The sequence below is a fragment of the Aspergillus niger genome (assembly GCF_000002855.4).
Source record: "Aspergillus niger supercontig An16".
Lineage (NCBI taxonomy): Eukaryota > Fungi > Ascomycota > Eurotiomycetes > Eurotiales > Aspergillaceae > Aspergillus > Aspergillus niger.
In genome coordinates, this window is record NT_166531.1 from 1,677,241 (window position 1) to 1,697,999 (window position 20,759).

The 20,759-nt window shown below is 52.2% G+C and overlaps 7 protein-coding genes across 7 annotated transcripts; 4 read left to right on the top strand and 3 right to left on the bottom strand.

Annotated features, from left to right (window-relative positions):
• Window positions 1-756: 756 nt before the first annotated feature.
• Window positions 757-4,151, bottom strand: An16g07450 (uncharacterized protein; the record flags this gene model as incomplete). The annotated part of the gene is made up of 4 exons (XM_059745278.1): window positions 757-2,256; window positions 2,309-2,553; window positions 2,627-3,762; window positions 3,826-4,151. The coding sequence occupies 4 exons, from the start codon at window positions 4,149-4,151 to the stop codon at window positions 757-759; spliced, it is 3,207 nt and encodes a 1,068-aa protein (XP_059606788.1).
• Window positions 4,152-6,395: 2,244 nt separating this feature from the next.
• On the top strand, window positions 6,396-9,317 carry An16g07460 (uncharacterized protein; the record flags this gene model as incomplete). Its single annotated transcript, XM_059745279.1, has 7 exons — window positions 6,396-6,520; window positions 6,577-6,991; window positions 7,075-7,270; window positions 7,331-7,362; window positions 7,421-8,197; window positions 8,248-8,955; window positions 9,015-9,317. The coding sequence occupies 7 exons, from the start codon at window positions 6,396-6,398 to the stop codon at window positions 9,315-9,317; spliced, it is 2,556 nt and encodes an 851-aa protein (XP_059606789.1).
• Window positions 9,318-9,749: 432 nt separating this feature from the next.
• Window positions 9,750-11,423, top strand: An16g07470 (uncharacterized protein; the record flags this gene model as incomplete). Its single annotated transcript, XM_059745280.1, has 5 exons — window positions 9,750-9,777; window positions 10,106-10,267; window positions 10,319-10,325; window positions 10,404-10,916; window positions 10,988-11,423. 5 exons carry the CDS (start codon window positions 9,750-9,752, stop codon window positions 11,421-11,423), a joined length of 1,146 nt encoding a protein of 381 aa, XP_059606790.1.
• A 409-nt stretch (window positions 11,424-11,832) lies between these two features.
• Window positions 11,833-13,874, top strand: An16g07480 (uncharacterized protein; the record flags this gene model as incomplete). The annotated part of the gene is made up of 2 exons (XM_059745281.1): window positions 11,833-12,003; window positions 12,081-13,874. The coding sequence occupies 2 exons, from the start codon at window positions 11,833-11,835 to the stop codon at window positions 13,872-13,874; spliced, it is 1,965 nt and encodes a 654-aa protein (XP_059606791.1).
• Window positions 13,875-14,307: 433 nt separating this feature from the next.
• An16g07490 (uncharacterized protein) lies at window positions 14,308-16,250 on the top strand (the record flags this gene model as incomplete). The annotated part of the gene is made up of 3 exons (XM_059745282.1): window positions 14,308-14,559; window positions 14,640-15,970; window positions 16,019-16,250. The coding sequence occupies 3 exons, from the start codon at window positions 14,308-14,310 to the stop codon at window positions 16,248-16,250; spliced, it is 1,815 nt and encodes a 604-aa protein (XP_059606792.1).
• A 106-nt stretch (window positions 16,251-16,356) lies between these two features.
• On the bottom strand, window positions 16,357-18,346 carry An16g07500 (uncharacterized protein; the record flags this gene model as incomplete). Its single annotated transcript, XM_059745283.1, has 7 exons — window positions 16,357-16,475; window positions 16,545-16,827; window positions 16,887-16,927; window positions 17,125-17,399; window positions 17,452-17,675; window positions 17,729-17,841; window positions 17,908-18,346. 7 exons carry the CDS (start codon window positions 18,344-18,346, stop codon window positions 16,357-16,359), a joined length of 1,494 nt encoding a protein of 497 aa, XP_059606793.1.
• A 513-nt stretch (window positions 18,347-18,859) lies between these two features.
• On the bottom strand, window positions 18,860-20,728 carry An16g07510 (uncharacterized protein; the record flags this gene model as incomplete). The annotated part of the gene is made up of 4 exons (XM_059745284.1): window positions 18,860-18,917; window positions 18,974-19,149; window positions 19,212-20,184; window positions 20,241-20,728. The coding sequence occupies 4 exons, from the start codon at window positions 20,726-20,728 to the stop codon at window positions 18,860-18,862; spliced, it is 1,695 nt and encodes a 564-aa protein (XP_059606794.1).
• Window positions 20,729-20,759: the final 31 nt, after the last annotated feature.

Consider the following 20,759-nt stretch of genomic DNA (forward strand, 5'->3'; position numbering starts at 1 on the left):
TCCATCCCCAGTTTCTAGCTGTGTATTTTGTTTACCTACAGTTCAATATGATTGTCTTATTGCTTACTTGATGTTCCTTATTCGCTTCTTGTAAGAACTTTCCCACTGCTAATTATTTTTTGTCCTTGGTTGCTTTGGTCCACCTATCGTTTACATTACGCATTGTCTGTTAGAAACGAGTAGTCGGCACAATTGTATGCCCAGACGGATGAAATACCATATTCATGATAGGACATTTGATATCAGCATTATAGTTCCTTGTGAGGAAACTCATACTTTTAGAAATATTGGGAAATCTAACATCATAATATGTGACTATGTATCTCATATTTGGCTCATTCTAGGTACATACATCACATATGTTCTGTGTAACACATGCATCATCCATCCAGAAACAAATAAATCAAAATCATAATATCCCCCAAAGGGTTATCAATCAACGAAAGAGTGGAAGAAAGGTATTTTTTTGTGAGTCAAAAAAAAAAAAAAAAAAAAAAAAAAAAAAAAAAAAAAAAAAAAAAAAAAATCTGGGGGTTCTCACTCAAAATACCAGATAGTAGGTCAAAATAAACAAACCAAATAGTGTAAGTATCCATGTCCATTCATATCTCATATTCCATCTCATAAGATGAAAAGCAGGTTAGATCATCAATCATCACGTGGCTGAATCACATACCAAAAGGCATGGTTATCTCAAATCAACACTATCCAATATCATGAGTAGTCTCATAAGCCATATCAACGACGCCTCACACCCTAAATGTAGAACATAGTGTCGCAAACATTCGGATGGATTTTGACGTTTAGGAACTCCCGAGCAGAAGAGCCAGGGTCAGTGCCCGTGATGACACTTCCGGTCGGGGTTTCGTCGAAGACTTTGCTGAGGTAGCTACGCGCTCTGGTGCAAACCAGGTCAGCGTAGTAGGCGGGCGGGCAGATGCTAACAGCCTTGGTGGCTCTGCCGAAGAGGTAGCAGAGACGGTGGGTGAGGCCTTCTAGGATATCTGCGGCGTTTTCGTATGGGGGCATGGCCTTCTCTCGGCAGAAGATCTCATCCCACACGGTGAAGTAGTGAGCTGGGCGGGCGATACCCTTCAGTGCAGTGTGCGCTTGTAGGTAGAACTCCCAGTTGCGGGCTTCAGTGACGCCGCGGTCGACGACGGTGCCGTTTTCCGGGTTGCTGAATTTGTCGGCGTCCTCCAGCTTGGTTGGGTAGAAGCGCGTGTGGTGGCGTTTACCTACGATCACGATCGAGATGCGTGGGAGGCCCTTGGAGGTGTCGGTGGCGGGATAGACTTCCTTGCATGCTTCTTTGAGGAGAGGAAGTTCGCGCTGCACCACGAGCTCGTACTGACCTTCCGATACACCATCGCGGTATACGATGATATTCTCCGGGTAGGTCTTGCGGTTACGAACCCAGCGTCGAAGATGAGCCTTTAGCATGGCGTCAAGCTCGGCGACCATTTCTTCCCGGGGCTTTTGGATACGAAGCTCCGCGGGCCATTGGCCGAGAGTCGAGTCGATGGAGGCAACCATGCCAGCAACACTCGGGGCTGCGGAGGAAGATCCCGGAGATGGGTGTGTAACATCCACACCGACGAGCATTGTCTTGTTTTGTCCAATTAGGCCCAGCTCTTTGGGATCAATGAGCTGGTTGTTTCCTCCCAGCTTGAGGTTGAATTTGAGCCCGACGTTCGCCCAATACTGATCATTATTAGGTTTCCTGAATTTGTCGGCAACAACGTTGACATTGCGGACGCCGTGCGTCAAATCGCAGGCCCTCTTAACGATGTTGTAGATATCAGCGTCGTTGCTCGGGAGGATAGTCAGTATGAGCATGGGCTTGTGCTTCTCAATGAGCCCGGCAACGGCGCTATCGATGGCCTTCGTATTGTATTCTCTAACCTCATTGTCGGATCCCCTCCTCGTCAAAAGTGTCGCCGCCCCAGACTTTGGCGGACTGGCAATCACACCGATCTCGTTCAACTTGTCCGTAAAGCCTTTCAGGTTCGCGCTCAAGTCTTCAGGTCTGATGGCTGGATATCTCGCGCCTTCGTAGTCCAGGGAAAGCCAAGTCCAAGAAGGCAGCTTCGTGGACGTTGAGAATCGAATCGATCTCATGTTCCAACTTCCTGAAAAGGGCTTGATCGGCTTTTGATTCGGCCTATTCTCGTCTCTGTACAGAACGCTAGGCGCCGGTAGTACTCGTCCAGGTACGGTGATCAACCGGACATCATTCTGGATACCGAAATCCACCTTGACACACACATCAATAAAGCACTCACGAGAGCTACGGGGAGATACTTACGAGGGTGGGGTTTGGTGACGCTCCCAGACCCAACACATCCGTCCCCTGCGCTGCGATTGACTGAGCATTATGCGGTGGGCTTCGCACAGCAAAGTTAAGCATATTTCGCGTTTGGTTGGGTGTAAGCTTAGTGTTGGCCTGCTGACCGGGCACGACCTCGCACACTTCAACGGGCAGGTAGCTGGGGTTCTCCCTTGTCCCAACGTTTACAACAGGCATCTTTGGGTCGCATTGGATATTGTAATCTGCAGATGACAATGTCAGATGACGCAACATCAGAGTAGGCTGGTATTCGGGGTGGGGGGGGGGAGCACTGACTTTGGAGGAAGAAGTCCGCAACACTGATGTACTTGCCAGCTGGCTGAGGTCCCGCCTTGACAGGCTTCTTTCCTTTCTTCGAACGCGAGGTCTGCTGTGATGCGGACGGCTGTTGACCTGGAGCGTCAAGGAAGAATTCCACCTCTTTAGGGCCTGCACCAAGTCTTGGCACTTTGGGAGGCATTGGCTGCGAGGCACCGTCTCTGGGAACTGCAACACCAGCGATGCGCTTGAACCGTGGAATAGCTTGACCTTTCTTGTTAGTTTTCTTGATGTGAGTCACCTGCACCCTCAAGGTGCGAATGAACCGACGCAAGTTGTTGATCTCGCGAGGGCGGAATGGCTCATACAACCCGAAGATGTGCGCCAGCGGGCCTTCTTGGTAGCAGGCAACGTACTTGACCTGCACGTTCACCAGAAGACGTGAAGTTGCGGCACGAACACTGACAAAGAAGCCTCGGAGAGCCTCCAGCCCGTCACCGAGAGAGTATTTCTCCTCACGACCTCCACAGATAGCATAGTGCTTATTGGCACCAACAGAAGCGATAGTCGGATCAGTCTTGGGTTGAAAGCCCAGGATTATATTCATGGCCTGTATAACGTCGGCCTTGGACGTAAACATGGCGGCAGCATCAGAAGATGTGAGATAGTTCAAGAGGTCTGATGGGTTAAGGGTGCCTGTGAACTGGCATCTCACACGGTAGACCTTTGGATCCTCGGGGTACTCGTCCTCATATTCATCCCGGTAGCGAACATCATATTCGGCGGCCTCCTGTTCGACCAGGATCTTCTGGTTCGCAATAAGCGTGGATACGTAGTCTGTAACAACACTGTTACGGAATTGAGCGAAATGTTCTTCCAAAAACAATCGCACAATGTGGCGGGCTTTCTTGCCGGCAGGCTTCCTACCAGCTGAGTCCCCTGAAATATCGATGTGGTAACGGTAGAGCTGCTTGCCTACTGACTTGAGCTCAAAATAGTTCGCATACAGCGTGACAGGCCGTCCCTGGGTGCCAAAACCAGGTCGCAGCGGCCACTCCGCAGCCTTCTTCTGTTTCTTAGCAAGAACGGCTGTTTCGATGGCTTTCTCAGTTGCCTGAACCTGGGGACTGGGGGTAGGAACCGGTCCACCCGGACTAAGGTAGCCATCACGTTAGATTGGGGTGCAATGCAGCCAAACGCGTGGGGACGCTACTCACGAGTACACGGATGGGCCTTGGTCGAAGCCGCCTCGTCCTCCTCCCCGACCTCCGCGACCACCACGTCCACCTCCGCGACCCCCATCAAAACCTCTTCCTCGGCCCCTATCAGAACCCCTTCCACCCCCACCACCATCACCTCTTCCTCCCCGACCTCTAGAACCGCCATCACTGGGACCGGGACGGATGGGAAGCTCGGTGGTTGAGCCTCGGCCTGCTCCTCCACCTCTGGGAGCACCGCGGCCCCGACCACGGTCTCCCTGGCCGCGGTCTCCGCCTTTGCCCCGATCTCCTCTACCACGACCCCGCTGACCCCCCGACGACATGGCAAATGCTTTTCTTGAGGGAAAAAGAACCTGTCTTCACAACCGCTCGCAATCTAAATAGATACGCTGTGGGGTTTCCAGGGAGAGTAAAGGCAGAACGAAGGGTTGGGAGAGGGGATGAGCGCTTGTAAATTAGTAGATGCTGCTAATAAACCCCACATCAGGTTGCTGGGAGCACAGCCTGCTCATTCACAGGACAAGGACAAGGCAGCGCGGCAAGGATGGCCATGCAGCCTTGAGTTGGCAAGTGAAGTAAAACACGGTGAATGGCTGTTGGGCCTGGTGTACTTATGCGACCGCAGCTGGTAGATCCATCCACCTTGACTGTATGTTAGAGCTGTCCAGGAAGGGAATCCCTGATAAATGACGTTTAGGGGGGAACCCGAAAGGCTGCACACATGGTGGAACAAAGATTGCCATCCAATAGATTGGCTCTGGAACTGGGATTTCACATGCTGTTGGATGGATAGGATCAGTACTTTGCAGATGGGGATAGTACTATAGTCTATAGGCTGCGAGCAAATGAGGGGCATTTGATAACGGTAAGAACCAGTATATACGAGGTATCTATGTAGCCATGGTCAGCCTGCCAGAAACTGGAAATCAGCTCATCTTTGACTTTCTTTTCCCCCCATGAATTCAACACTGTGATTCGACGAAGCAGAAGAAAGAGGATCCACTTGGATGGGTCCGCAATCCGGCCAGAAGCTTTCTGGACTCATCGGAGTGAGTACAAGAGCAAAGTATGTTCCTCACTACTAGTACTTAACACTAGTAGAAGGTTGACAGCTGCTGCTGCCATCTGGGTGGAAAGTATACCGTCTTAGTGGGAGCGAATGAGCTCGCAGCTCAAGACTGCGTCAGCACTCTTTCGCCCCAAGGTTCGATGCTACTGGTTATACCTTTGGAAATTAAGACTTTCTGTCAGCGAAGGTCTCGGGTGTCACTGCGCATCCATATTCGTTGATCATTTCTTCTACTCCGGTATAACAATGTGTGTATGATCGATACCGGCAAACGATCATACGAGACAACTAGACATGCACTATATGTTTTCTTAGTTGGTTAGTTGTCCACTATCGGACCAGCCCAGCAAATAAGAAGCTCATCTTCAGCCCAAGGATCAAGACGGGCGTCTCAGGAAGACCATCACAGCCGGGTCCAGGCGACTCCCATGGTGAGACAAACGGGACCAGTGCCATCTTATATCTAGATAGATCCAGAAAGGACTTATGAGGCAGATCCTTTAGTAGTATAGTGTGAGGTCTGAATAGCCGTCTTACATAACCGTGTCCACTGCAGACTCTGCCGTTTGTCTTTATGCTGTCAGAATCAAAGTGACAAAATACTACTTTCTTTCCCTCCCTCTTGTGATTGAAATCAGAACACCTCCCGCCTTACGTCAGCTGTTGCCTGAGGATTATCTTGACCGCCTTAGGAAAAGGGCAGAAGGCGATAACGGAGATAACCAACTCAAACACTAAGCACCGAAACGTGCCTCTAGACACTCGCCGTTGGGGGTTCCATCCATCCTACCCAACCTTCGACCTTTCCATCACTCGACTCGGCCTTTCCCGGGTGTTCGTCTTATAATTTTTTCACAACTGCTCCCCTTGCGTCTCTCTGCTCTGGACAGCGCTGAGGTGATCCCGACCCTGACTACAAGCCGCCAGTACTGCTTGCGGAGTTCTGGACGGACCGCAAAGCACCCCCCAATCCACATTATCGCGCCCCTCCTTCGTGCTCAGCGCACCTTGCCCTCCGCCAACCGCCCCTTCCAGCAGCTGCATACGAGCCAGGAATCTAGCCACATTGTGCGAAATTGGCCTTGAATTCCGTCTCGGAGCAGAACTTTCGACTCGCGCGCCGTCTCACCTTTCGCTGAGTGAAACCGCAAACACACACCGTCCCAGCAGTTGCGCCCCGTCGATATTTCACCCGGCGCTTCGTTACATCACGCTTTCCTATCTGCGCCCAATCCGATCGTCGGGACGTGGCCTGGGTTCTTACTGCGACACCGCCATTTTCAAATTCACGACGTCTGACGGATACTTGGAAGAATCTCCGGTTGTGGAGGCTGCGCACTGCGTCCCACTAGACGATTGTCCGCCTGTTTGTCTGTTTCGGTCCGACGTACCACAGAATTAGCCCTGGAGATACCTTACAAGATCAGGGGCGTTCTGGGCATCATACAACATTGCTTTCTAGCTCATAACCCGTTTCAGCGAACGTCTTCAAAGCAAAATGTCTCCCACTCCTCCTTCTACAACCTCCTCGAGTGCTAGCGCATTCTCGCCGGAAGGTCTCCACAAGGTTACTAGGAAGAGGAATCGGGTTCCTCTTTCCTGTGCGCCTTGCCGGCAACGAAAGTAAGTGCCCCTGCTCACTTTTAGTGCGCAGTTGATGGCTCACCATTCCTAAACAGGTTGAAATGTAACCGTGCGCAACCTTGTGAGAACTGTATCAAGCGAGGCGATGCCACATCATGTTCATATGCTCAGGCAAACGTACGAAAGAAGCATCCACCTCAGCTGTCTGCTTCAAGCTCGCCAGACGACATGCAAAATCGGATTGACCGGCTCGAGAACCTTGTTCTGTCCTTAATGACAAACGGTTCACAGTCCGGCGGCCCAGCTGCGGCCCTTGCTGCAATATCTGGCAATAGCAGTAGCACTGGCTCCGTACCACTTACCGGGGATGTTGACATAGAGGACGAAGCGCCTAATGCCCCGGAGGAGAGTGACACCGAGCAGGTCACCAAGTCATTCGGCATAATGAAGGTCGACAATAACAAGTCATGGTATTTCAGCGAAGCTCATTGGGCTACTGTAATGAATGATGTAGGTCTATTTGATTCTCAACCAGCTTCGGTCATTTTGTTGATTATCTACTCTAGATCACGGAAGTCCGCAATTTCTTCCAGACGCACAAGAAACAGTACGAGGAACAAGCCCAGAAATTGGAAGCAACCAAGTTGCCTACCGATGTTTCAGGCTCTGCATTACTGTTTGGAGCTACGAAGCCACTTACCCGAGCGGAAATCATGTCTTCTTTCCCTTCCAAGTATACGACGGACATGTTGATTGAACGATATTTCAGCTGTTACGATCCCTCGACACGTGAGTCAAAGATCATATCCACCTATACGAAGTGTTGTCGGAGCTGATGCAGGAAAATAGATATTCTTCATGGCCCAACCTTCCAGGCCCAGGTAAGTCAGGACCTTTTTCACCTGACGGAGGAGAGGCGTTTCATTAACTGTGGTCTAGTACAACCGTCACTGGGAGGATCCTTCGCAGACGTGCACCGTTTGGATCGCCATGCTCTTTGCCATGATGCGGCTGGCTATGTTATCATATCATCGTGATGGAGACGAGCCACCGGAGTTCCGGGGCAAGTCGTTAGACATGGCGGGCACTTTTAGGAACCTTGTTGCGCAATGCCTTACCTTGGCTGACTTTACCAAATCATATCCAAATCTGATTGAAAGCTTGATATTCCATCTTCATGGAGATCTCTGCCAGACACGGGAAGCGGACGTATCAGTTTGGGTGCTGGTGGGTGTGATCACGAGGTTGGCCATGAGGATGGGATACCATCGCGATTCGAAGATGTTTCCTAACATCACCCCTTTCCAAGGTGAAATGCGCCGCCGAGTGTGGTCCTTCGTGCGGCAAGCAGATCTACTCTGCTCTTCCCAAATGGGTCTTCCAAACATGATTCGCACGTCTGACACAGACACGGAACTCCCCCGAAATTTGTATGATGATGATTTCGACGAGAACTGCAAGGAGCTCCCTCCGTCCCGGCCCCCGAATGAGCCTACACCAATCTCATATCTCATTGCTAAGTCACGCTTGACATTTGTCTTTGGCCGTGTCACTGAAATCACAGCCCCCCTCCAGCCCCCAGTATCCTACGATACTGTTATGGAGGTGGATGCGCAGCTTCGGCGAGCTAGAGACTTGATACCTGAGCATCTGCTTGTTCGTCCAATTGAAGACAGTCCACGGGAGCCTCCCACTCTCATTCTTTCACGGTTTACGGTAAGTTTATCCCGTGAGGTCCGTGTATGGCTTGTCCTGACGGTTTGCAGGTTGCAAGTGTTTACCACAAAGCGCAATGTGTTCTTCATCGAAAATATCTGGTCCGAGCCCATGAGAACCCTCGCTTCACATATTCAAGAAGGACATGTATCGATTCTGCGATGGAGCTGCTGCGGTATCAGTCGTTGCTCCACACTGAAACTCAACCTATGGGACGACTACGAAGTAGACACAATCGGGTTACCTCGCTCGCCTCGACCGACTATCTCCTGGCAGCGACGATTATTTGCATTGATATGTATCATGGACAACGACTTCAGGCTGCAGGCAGAGCATCCAGTGACTCGTATGCTTGGGGCAGAGAGCGACGAGAAGAGGTATTGGCTGCCCTGCAGCGGTCCAAGGGAATATGGGAGGAACTTCAGAACGAGACGATAGATGCCTGGAAAGCAGGCGCTGCGCTTGGAGTGATGCTTTCCAAATTGAACCTGGGATATCCTGAAAGTACTGCTCCTGCGCCGACATTTGAGCCGCAGGATGAGAAACAAAGTGCGGCGATGACCCTGGGCCTCCTCAGCAGCGGAATGAGCCCTGTCAACCCGGGCCATCAAGTCCTTAATGATCCCCCGTACAAGATGACGGAGGCGCCCTTGCCAGCACAGGGCGCACTGGGGACAACGGTAGATATGCCAGGAGCGCCTTCGCCTTTCAACGCAATGTTTGGGCAACTACCGGATATGCAGCTTAATCTGGATTGGGTGCGTATTTCTGTATGATGTGACACTGGCGAGCTCTATTCTAACTAAACTATCACTAGGACGCCTGGGACACCTATATTCAGAATTCGACGCTAGACGCGTCATCACAATGGTGGCCCTCAGCCGATGTGCAACAACAGCAGCAACAGCAGCAGCAGCAGCAAAGCCAAAGTCCTCTGTCACCCGTGCAGCTGTCCGCCGTGCAGAATGGCGGGGCTGATAGACTTCGCTCGATGCCCCGCGGCCCCCCTAACCTTCTCTCTCCGGACAGCAGTGGTTATGACAATAGCAGTCCACTTGCGGCAACAGCCTTTGCCGCCAACCCACTCCAACATCCGAGTAATACAGGGCCGGGAACATGATTCCCTCTCGGCCCCAGTCCGGCTACGCAGTATATAAAGAATAAATGTCAAAAGTTAATGTGGTGGCTAAGTGCTGTATAATTTCTCTGTCCATATGGTTTCCTCTTGGTTAGCTTTATCTCCCCTCATGAGAGGCATGTCTATCTCCTTTTTTATTGGTATATTTTGCGGGTTTGGTGTTTGGATGGGTATAAGATCTGGTAATGAAATGGAGGCTTGAAAGATGGGAAGATGTAAATTAATTAACTATTAGGTGCAAATATGCAATGGCGTTGCGTTAAGTTCTCATTCAATGCTCCAAGGTGCCGCACGGTGGTGCTAATTGTACTACTGGTTGCCAAAATATATATACTAATCTCCGAGCATCAAGAACTGAAGACAAGTACTAGTAGTAGGTAGTAGTATCAATGTAATCCTGTTGCAGCATCTAAAATGTGTGTACTCGTATATACTTCCCAAGGTATATAGAAAAGCAGTAAGGTGGTTTGTAGTGTGAAGCTATATATATACATTAACAAGAAACAAACACATAATACAAACATCATAGCTAATAACATATAGGAACTTGGTACTAACTATAGTCATCCCCCATGGCAGTTACACAACTAGCTTATAACCACTAGGAACTATTCGCAACCGTAGACAACGTTTATAAAGTATTAACTACCATTGTATTACCCTCGGTCTACTACTATGCTACCATTGCAACATTTGTTCCAACAATGAAACAACTACTAGCTACCAGTGCAGTCCATAGCAACAGAACCAGCATCTGATACTGACTACAGTCCAAGCAATATCCAGATTATCCGAACTCCCAGAGCCTAGACAACTAGCCAACCCCAGGTCAAATCACGTGAGAGACCGGGGGCTCGGATCGGACGAACCAGATTTTCCAATCAAGCCGCAGCAGCAGCAGATAGCAGCAGTGCAATTTCCCAACAATCCCAGTGAGGTCAAAAAGAAATCATATCTATTTCTGTTCAAGCCTTGACCAACAGAGAAAATGTAAGTTGATGGTACTGCACATCCCCGAGATGATGTTCTGATATTTGTGTACGTTCTAACACGCTGTTTCGGACACAGGCATTGTTTCCGAGCAGCTTGCCGGCTGCTGTCTTCTACAGCCCCAGCGCCGTTACGCTCAACCAGAGCACTCCCTTCTATCCATTCTCGCCTGGCAGTTCCTGCTCGGATTTCGCAGCCTACTCTGCAAAGTCGTTGGAATAGTACCGATGTTAACAATGAGCGCAAACCTGCGGATGAGAGCGAACAGCGCAATAAGACTGAGGAGCTGGAACAGTCGCGCGAAGAACCCTCTATTCGTTTCATTCAGACAGAACAGAAGTCAGCTAGCCAACGCCCGGCTCAGCAGGAGCAGCCCCGGGAGCAGGAGCAGGAGCAGGAAGCACCTGACGCTGAGAAGCAAGTGGAGGCGCGGAGGCGAAGACTCCAGGAGCCACCGACCCCTAAGGAGACGGTTTTCATCGGTAATGTCTTCTATGATGTGACTCGTGAGGATCTGAAGAAGGCGATGGAGAAGTATGGTGTTGTTGAGAAGGTGGTTCTCGTTCTTGATAACCGGGGAATCAGTAAAGGGTAAGTCAGTTGAAGGGAATTCATTCCTTTTGTGGCAGGGCAGTATAGGGCTAATCACTGTGCGGGTATAGATACGGCTATGTCCAATTCGACTCTATCGACGCCGCCCAGCGCGCAGTGGATGCGTTGAACATGCGTCTGTTCGAGGGCCGCCGCGTGACCGTGCAATTCGCCCAGAACAATGTCTACCACCGCCGGCAATTGAACGCCCCTACCCGGACACTGTACATTGGTAACTTGCCGTTTGAGATGACCGACCGGGATCTTAATGAGCTGTTCAAGGACGTCCAGAATGTCGTTGATATTCGCGTGGCGGTTGATCGTCGCACTGGACAGGCTCGCGGTTTCGCTCATGCCGAATTCGTCAGCACTTCTAGTGCCAAGGCGGCCATGGCGATCCTTGAAAACAAGCTGCCGTACGGACGCAGACTGCGTCTGGATTACAGCAAAGCCACGAGCAGGACCGTGGTTGGCACGGACCAGTCTGCTCCCGCGGAGCAGTCATAATAGTTTGAGTGGTTGGCATCAGGTTATTTCTGCGTAAACTGGTCAGAGGAGGAGAGGTCTCATGTACTTTAATTGAACGATATATCCTACATAGTGTAGGCCTGTATATTAACGAAATTGCATTCGACTGACTGAAATCATCCGGTGATTCTGTATAGGAAGACTGGTATACTCCGTGACATTAATGACAGTCCACGTGACTGTCGGGGAGCCTCGGTATCTTTCCGATCGGCAGCAGCGCCTCTCCGAAACCCCACGTTCGGCGCTCGAGCTGTTCTTCCTCGGACAACTCGCATTTACATCTGCTTTATAATCAACCCTTCCAGATACTCGACATCTTCGCTTCCACTCCTGCATTATTCATGATATAACTGAGACCCTGACTGCTACGATCGTTACTACACACACAATGTCCTTCCTTGGTGGCGCCGAGTGCTCGACGGCGGGCAATCCGTTGACTCAGTTCACCAAGCACGTCCAAGATGATAAGTCCCTACAGAGAGATCGCCTCGTGGGGCGAGGCCCAGGAGGCATGCAAGAAGGCATGCGGTCCCGGGGTATGATGGGAGGACAAGATCAGGTACGAAGTGAACCCTTAACTATCAGAAATCATACATTCTCATCCAGTACTAATGCCCGATTGGTAATCCTATCCAGATGATGGACGAATTCGCCCAACAACCCGGCCAGATCCCCGGTGCTCCCCCGCAACCGTTCGCTATGGAACAGCTGCGACGCGAGCTAGATCAGTTCCAAACCACACCTCCGAGGACGGGCTCCCCCGGCTGGGCGGCCGAGTTCGATGCGGGCGAGCATGCCCGGATGGAGGCTGCGTTTGCCGGGCCCCAGGGCCCCATGATGAATAATGCGTCGGGATTTACGCCCGCGGAGTTTGCCCGGTTCCAGCAGCAGAGTCGGGCTGGCATGCCTCAGACGGCTAACCATGTGGCGTCTGCCCCGTCGCCGATGATGGCTGGGTACCAGCGGCCCATGGGTATGGGAGGGTATATGGGCATGGGTGGAATGGGGATGATGCCGCAGACATTTAACCCGATGGCGATGCAGCAGCAGCCGGCAGAGGCGACTACGCAGGACAAGGGCAAGGGACGCATGGTGGAGCTGGACGACGAGAACTGGGAGGCACAGTTTGCCGAGATGGAGACGGCGGATACCCAGAAATTGGACGATGAGGCCAACGCAGCTGTGGAGGCAGAGCTGAATGATCTGGATAGGTCAGTCCCCCAAGATTCGGGCGATAGTGCCTTTGAAAGCGTGTGGCAACGGGTCCAAGCTGAGACCGCAACAAACAGGAAACTGGCCGAGGGCGAGACCGACTTTAACATTGACGACAATCTGCATATGGGTGAGATGGGCGAATGGGACGGATTCGATACGCTTAACACGCGCTTCCGGAACCCTCAACTAGGCGATTATATGTTCGAAGAAGATAACGTGTTCCGGAGCGTGAGCAATCCTTTCGAAGAGGGAGTGAAGATCATGCGCGAGGGTGGAAACCTCTCCCTGGCTGCCTTGGCTTTCGAGGCGGCAGTCCAGAAAGATCCTCAACATGTCCAGGCCTGGACCATGCTGGGATCGGCTCAGGCGCAGAACGAGAAGGAGCTTCCCGCCATCAGAGCGCTGGAGCAGGCACTTAAGATTGATGCTAACAATCTGGATGCGCTGATGGGACTGGCTGTTTCCTACACCAACGAGGGCTATGACTCGACATCGTACCGCACTTTGGAGCGTTGGCTGTCAGTCAAGTACCCCCAGATTATCAACCCTAATGATGTTTCATCGGAAGCCGACTTGGGCTTTACGGACCGCCAGCTCCTGCACGACCGTGTCACCGATCTCTTCATCCAGGCTGCTCAGCTGTCGCCATCTGGCGAGCAAATGGACCCGGACGTCCAGGTCGGTCTTGGCGTTCTCTTCTACTGCGCAGAGGAGTATGACAAGGCGGTCGATTGCTTCTCTGCTGCGTTGGCGTCCACGGAATCCGGAACGTCGAACCAACAGGAGCAGCTCCACCTGCTGTGGAACCGTCTGGGTGCTACGCTTGCCAACTCGGGTCGCTCCGAGGAGGCGATCGAGGCCTACGAGCAGGCGCTGAACATCAATCCCAACTTCGTCCGGGCACGGTACAACCTGGGTGTGTCGTGCATCAACATCGGCTGCTACCCAGAAGCCGCGCAACACCTGCTGGGAGCGCTATCGATGCACCGGGTGGTTGAGCAGGAAGGTCGAGAGCGGGCACGTGAGATTGTTGGGGGCGAGGGTGGCATTGACGACGAGCAGCTGGATCGCATGATTCATGTCAGCCAGAATCAGAGTACCAACCTGTACGACACGTTGCGGCGAGTATTTAGCCAGATGGGACGACGCGATCTGGCTGATCAGGTGGTGGCGGGGATGGATGTCAATGTGTTCCGACGGGAGTTTGAGTTCTAAGCATAGTATAAGGGGGATATGATGGTCGTGCTCAGCCTGGATTGCTGAGAGATGTTGTCTAGCTGGATGGAAGGGGATGTTTTTGGATATGGATACCATATATGCTTGATTCTCTGCGGACTGGCGTCTACGGAGGGATGCCGTAATGAACAAAGATCATTGAGATATGCAGTGTAAATGAGACCTCGAACTTTCTGTAGATATTCAAGTCTCCTAATTGAGTGGTGTATTTATCTAGCTACGGATTTCCATCCCTTTGTTGTATATTCATGTGGCTGCCTGGGGCCACTCACCCCTTTGCGTCATCCGCATTTGTTTGCCTCGGCTCTTCTTCTACTTCCTCCTTCCAACTCGAACTCCGCACGACTCTCTCGCCGAAGCAAGCACTTCTCTCACCATTCTCCTTACAAGGAGAAGACCCCACCGATACACAATGGCTGTGGTCACCGGTGCTCAACTGATCGCCCGATCGCTGCGCGATCTAGGCGTGACCGTCATCTTCGGCATTGTTGGAATCCCTGTGGTCGAGATCGCCGAAGAGGCCATCAACCTGGGCATTCGATTTGTGGCCTTTCGCAACGAACAGGCCTGCAGCTATGCTGCCAGTGTCTATGGATACATGACCGGCCGACCGGGCGTCTGTCTAGTTGTCGGAGGGCCGGGAGTTCTCCACGCGCTGGCCGGGGTAAGCTTACTCCAGCTTTCTCTCCCCCGCTAGCCAGCTCTTGGCCATCGTGCTAACTCCATACTATCGACTGAGAGCAGATCGGCAACTCCTCCGCAAACAACTTCCCATTGCTAGTCCTCGCCGGCTCTGCTGAGACCACCGGCGTCACTAAAGGCGCATTTCAGGAATTGGACGCCATCTCCCTTCTCACCCCTCACACCAAGCTTGCTGTCCGCGCCTCCTCCCTCGACTTCATCCCCGGCGCCGTCAAGAATGCCTACCGCACATGCTGGTACGGCCGCCCAGGCCCGACTTTCGTCGACCTCCCCGCCGACATCATCCAAGGCAAATCCTCCCCTGGATATCGTCTCCCCCAGCCCGAGACTCTGCTCGTCCCCTCGCCCCCAAAGGCGGGCGGAGACCCAGCCCTGATCCTAAAGGCATCACAGTTGCTCCGCACCGCTCGCTCCCCACTCCTAGTGATAGGCAAAGGCGCCGCATACGCGCGTGCAGAGCTCGGGATCAACCAGCTCGTGGATCAGACCCAGATTCCATTCCTACCCACACCCATGGGCAAGGGCGTCGTGCCGGACTCGCATCCCTTGAACGCATCCAGCGCGCGCAGCGCAGCCCTAAAGCACGCCGACGTCGTCCTGATCCTAGGCGCACGTCTCAACTGGATCCTCCACTACGGCGAAGCACCCAAATGGAATCCAACGGCCAAGATCATCCAGGTGGACATCTGCGCTGAAGAAATCGGGCGCAACGCCGGGACAGCGGAGCTCGGAATCCTAGGAGACATCGGACTGGTCGTAGACCAACTGCTCTCTTCCCTCTCTAATTGGACATACTCCCCTAATCCATCATCCACCAAAGACAACAAAGACACATTCACATCCATCCTAACCACCTCCGCCAACCGCAACGAACTCAAAGCCCAAACCGCTGCCCTCCGCCCCACCCCGCCAAACACTCCCCTCACCTACCAGCGCGCCTACCACATCATCAAATCCACCCTGAACACCCTCTCTCCCTTTGAACAAGGCAAAATCATCTACGTCTCCGAAGGCGCCAACACAATGGACATCTCCCGCTCCATCTTCCCGCTCAACCATCCCCGCCAACGCCTCGACGCAGGCACCTACGCCACGATGGGCGTGGGAATGGGATACATTGTCGCAGCGCATGAAGCATACAACGCCATCCCTTCACCCTCATCCACCAAACAAAAGAAAATAGTAGCCTTCGAAGGCGACAGCGCCTTCGGCTTCAGCGCCATGGAAATCGAAACCCTAGCGCGGTACCGCATCCCCGCGCTTATCTACGTAGTCAATAACTCGGGCATATATCATGGGGATTCGGTGAGTGAGGATGATTGGAGGGTGTTGCAGGGTCAGACGGTGGGGAATGATACGAAATCCGAGTCTGGGTCTGAGAAGGGAAGTGGTGGAGGGACGAAGGGGCTACGCTCAACGAGTCTCCTCTATGAAACTAGATATGAGATGTTGGCGACGATGTGTGGCGGGAAGGGATTCTTCGTTAGGACGGAGGAGGAGTTGGAGAGGGCGACGAGGGAAGGGTTCGAGAGTAAGTGCGTTACGGTTGTCAATGTTATTGTGGAGCCCGGGATTGGGAAGGAGATTGGGTTTGCGTGGCAGGGTAAGGGCAAGGGGGATTCTTCTACTGGTGGGAGGGAGGCGAAGTTGTAGGTGATGTGCGGTAACATACTAGATTGCACTTCATGCTGTCTGTACATTTCATGGAATATACATCGCTATATACGCTCAATGTATAGCACTACCTAGTATGTAGTATCTAGGGCTCCTGCAAAACCTCATCTACTACCTTGGCTACCGAAACGGCCTTTTCTTCGCCAAAGCGGCCTCCGACGATTTGTACAGTGATGGGCATGTCTTTGACCAGGTCGGGATCATCTAGATCATAGTGATAGGGTTAGCTATTATCCCCGATAACCGTATGTATGGAAAGGAGAGTATGCATACACTGTTCCCAATTAAACCGATCCGAGTCATTCCTAGGCACATGCTCCAACCACTCCTGATCCGGCTGATCAAGTGCTCCATCCACTTTAGCCACCGGAACAGTAACAGCCGCGTAGTTGAGCAAGTTCCAGAGAGCCGTGTAGCCGAGCCACTGGGAGCTGACGACCCAGGATTTTGGCCGGTAGCCGACCCAGGGCGTGACGGGCATGAGGAGGGCGTCGATGTTGCTTGATGTCCATTGCTGGAGGAAGCTGGTTTGGTAGGCCCATTTGGTCTCTTCGAGCTATATGTTTGTATTAATATAAGCATTGGAGAGGTAGAAGATTAGGGTATGGGACCGACCTCTTCGCGTTCTGAGATGGTCAGCTCATCTTTTTCTGTCCCTACAACCATCCCTTCTATCAGTGGCTCTCCAACAATGTCGCATAGATAGCGACAGTGTTGGCCTCCGTCGGCGAGGATGGCTTTTGTCCAGAGGTTTTGGCCTGTGGTGTGGAGGGAGGTGTCCCATTCGAAGACTTGTCTAGTCAGTGAAAGCTGATTGATGAGGTAAGAGGGAGATTGTAGATTGTGTACACACCTTCATGGCCAGCTTCTTTGAGTTTCTTTGCAACTTCGCGCATTGCCCTGGCGATTGGGGGCTGTGGTTTTACCACGCCGTCGTCGTAGACAATTCCGAGTCGTAGTTTACCAGTGGGCTTCGCTGCAAGTTCCTTTCTCCAGGGAATTGGGATGCAGCCCGGATCAATATTCCAAGGATTGGAGTCGAGGAGGGATTGCATGAAATGTTCAATGCTGGAAAGACTGCGGGCCATGGGTCCTGCGACTGGAGGAACAAGGTAGTGCTGGTGCATGCTGGGTATGGTCAGCTATGGTCTAGAATCAGTAGATAGAGATGGACACGTACAACGAGCAGTTCCATGGCACTCGACCTGTAGTAGGACAGATTGAGTATAAACCCTGCAAATTGGCCGGGATACGAATCGAGCCCCCGATATCTGTCCCTATACCAACGACACTGCCACCCGTGCCAATGAGGGCGCCTTCGCCGCCGGAACTCCCACCGGAGATGAGTTGTTTGTTGAAGGCATTGATGGATTGTCCGAACACATGGTTGTAGGAATCAGACATCTGACTTAATCAGAATCTCCCATCATGCGAAATGTAAAAGGGTGATTGCATACCATCAAAGACTGTGGTACATTCGTCTTGACATACAATACTGCGCCCATTGACTCCAACGACAAGGCAATACTGCTGGAGCTTTGCGCGGGTTTGCCCACTAGCCCAACCCAGCCTACATACCACTAGTTAGCCAAGGCTCCTCTCCCAGCAGCAGTGATGCTAGAACATGGATACGAACCAACGGTTGTATCATATCCCTCGACATCAAACCGATCCTTAATTGAAACCGGCAGCCCATGCAACGGCCCCGTCACCTTTCCTGTCTTTTCCAAAATATCATCGAGCTCCTTAGCCCGTGCTAGCGCCCTATCGAAGAAAATCTCCGTCAAGCACTTGGTAAGCTGCTGGGCGACGGCCGCGCGCTTACAGAACGCCGTCGTAAGCTGAACGGAGCTAATCTCACGGTTCGCCAGCATGGAAAGCAGCACAGTACTATCATTAATCTCCGTCCATTCCTGCTCTTTCTCCGTGAGAATATCACAAGAGCGGATTGCCTCAAGAGCATTGAGTGGCGGATCGGCAGTGATGGACTCCGGGAGACGCCAATCAGGTGGAATGGCGGCCAGCTGAGCTGCGCGCTTCTTGTGCACGGTTGATTTCCAGGTTGGGATAGTCATGGCTTTTGTTCCTATATAGCTTTGCGAATATTGAATGTCTTTGGTAAATGGGTAAGAAAGGGTATGGAGGATTGAGACTACTGATGGTTCCAGAGTCGTACGGTGGTGGGAGGTCACAACGCCGGACTTAAAGCCAGACGGGTATCAGGTGTCCTACAAGACATTCCAACACGGTTGGCTATCATGGCAATGAACCAAGGGAGGAGATAAGTTGCACGGCCGGATGATATCGGTGGTGCTGCCAATCATGGGCTCCTGATCGCCTTATCCTGCCTATCTCGGGGGAGGATGGATTAGCTTTCTACCCGGATGATGCTGCGGGGATGGGAGGGGAAGCTGACCGGATTTGGTGCCGATTTCCCCTCACGAATAGAAAGCTTGCTTTTGGAGGGATGGAATGATGGGAAGGAAAAGAGGAGAAGGGAGAAGGAATGGAAGAGGTGAAAGAGGATGGGAGGGTCGGATGAAGGGCCCGCCAACCATGAAGCTCGGTCAGGCGCCGAGGCACCAGACTTACGGCAGAGACAAAACACGAGCAGATACAGAGATATGCTTGCTTGGATATTTGATACTATGGTACATATAGACGCCCCCTACACTGTGATCAACATGCTGGCATTCTTATACCAGGTTAGGAGCGGATTTTCCCCGTTCTTCGTCTCCGTGTCCTCAATATACGCCCATCGGCGCATGAAGTCTTCGTGGCTCATCACTTGCGTCAGCTTGCCCGTGACAGCACGGTAGATGTCTTCAGTAGTGTTGAAATCGGTAGGGAAGAAAATATCGAAGTATCCTTGGTGGACCTAATTCATAGTCAGAATACGGCCAATCTAGCACATGGAAGAAGGTGAGGGAGGGAACATACGAAGGGCGTCGATACTGGAACTGTCCGTCTCTTGTACCGCGTTTGCACAACGGGCGCATTCACACCCGGCACGGCATCCGGGAGAGTGTCAAAGTCACTCGCAATCAGGCGGTGGCCCGGGAAATAGGTGTTCAGAATATCGAAGAATTGCATGAGTCGGGTGGGGATGTACTCCGGCAGAGTGTAGCGATGGCCCTGCTGCCACGGCAGCTGACTGCGCATCAACTTCATGTACTTGGAGGTCAAGGGAGTGCGGAACTTCCGCCGCGCTGCAGCCTGGCGCACTCGCAAAAAGCGAGAAGCAATCGGATCCAGCTGCGTATTGTAGTACTCGAGAAACTCGCCGTTGGCGTCGATCAGTACTCCACCCTGCTGAGGCAGCTCCGTCTTGAGGTCGTAGCGAATCTGATCATGGGAAAAGTTATCGAACACCTCCAGCGCCAGGAAGAAGCATGGCGAATGCACATAAGTATCCCAGTCGAAAATCGAGCGGTTGATAATCTCCACACGGTCCGAATGGCCGGCCGCATCGAGCGAATCGGTCAAGTTTTGCATCTGAAGCGATGCCAGCGACGGCGAAATCTCAATGATCTTGTACTTGGTCCGCTGGTAGACCTCGTAGTCGGTGTCGCGGATATAATCCAATATGTTCATCATCATTGTTCCATTTCCGGCACCCATTTCGTATATAATCAGGTCGTGGTAGGGGTACAACGTCAACTTGTAGTTCGACACCAAGTACCGTGCGATCGTCTCTCCGTAATAAGGTCGGAAAAGCTCCGTTGGCGTGTGCCACAACTGGCGGGCAACATCTGGATTGGTTTCATCCAGCTGGTCTTCAAATTCGTGGTAACGTTCCCCAAGCATGCGATAAAATGCTGGACCGTCCTCGATCTCGTTGAAATAGAATGGCTCTCCGGGGCGGAAAATGGTGGCATGTTTCGAGAAGTAGCCATAATTGTGATTGTATAAACTGTCTAAGAAAAGAGATGAGACAACATCATTAGCGCCAGCGACCATCAAACACACAGTGGATAGGCTTCCCAACCATCGATGAATTCTCTCGTCAGCATCTTCACTTGTCGCGGCCGCTCACGATGATGGCGGAGCTCTTTGGCCGTTACCAATGGGTAGGCCTGCAATTGCTCTTCGAAGTTGTCGACATTTTGCATGACATGTTCTCGCGGAGTCCATAGTGTTCCAGGATCTAGTTTTGAATGTCCAAAGATGCGTTGCTTGAAACTTTGGAAACTAAGGTTGCGAGACTGTTGGCGGGATGGGGTGGACGACAGGCGCACGCAACCCGGTCGGCGCCCCGACAGGGCAGATGAGGATCTCCAGGATTGTCGACAGGCAGGATGTTGAAACAGCTGCCGAAACAGCTGATTCAGGACTGGCGAGTCCATGAGTAGGGATTGGCGGCGAGCAGCAGCAAAGCGCAGGCCGAGGAGGAACCGTGAAAGACGAAGAGTAGAGCGAGAGAGTGAGGAGGTCAGGCGACGAATCACGAAATCCATTGGCGGAGTTGCTCTGGTTGGCCCGAGCTTT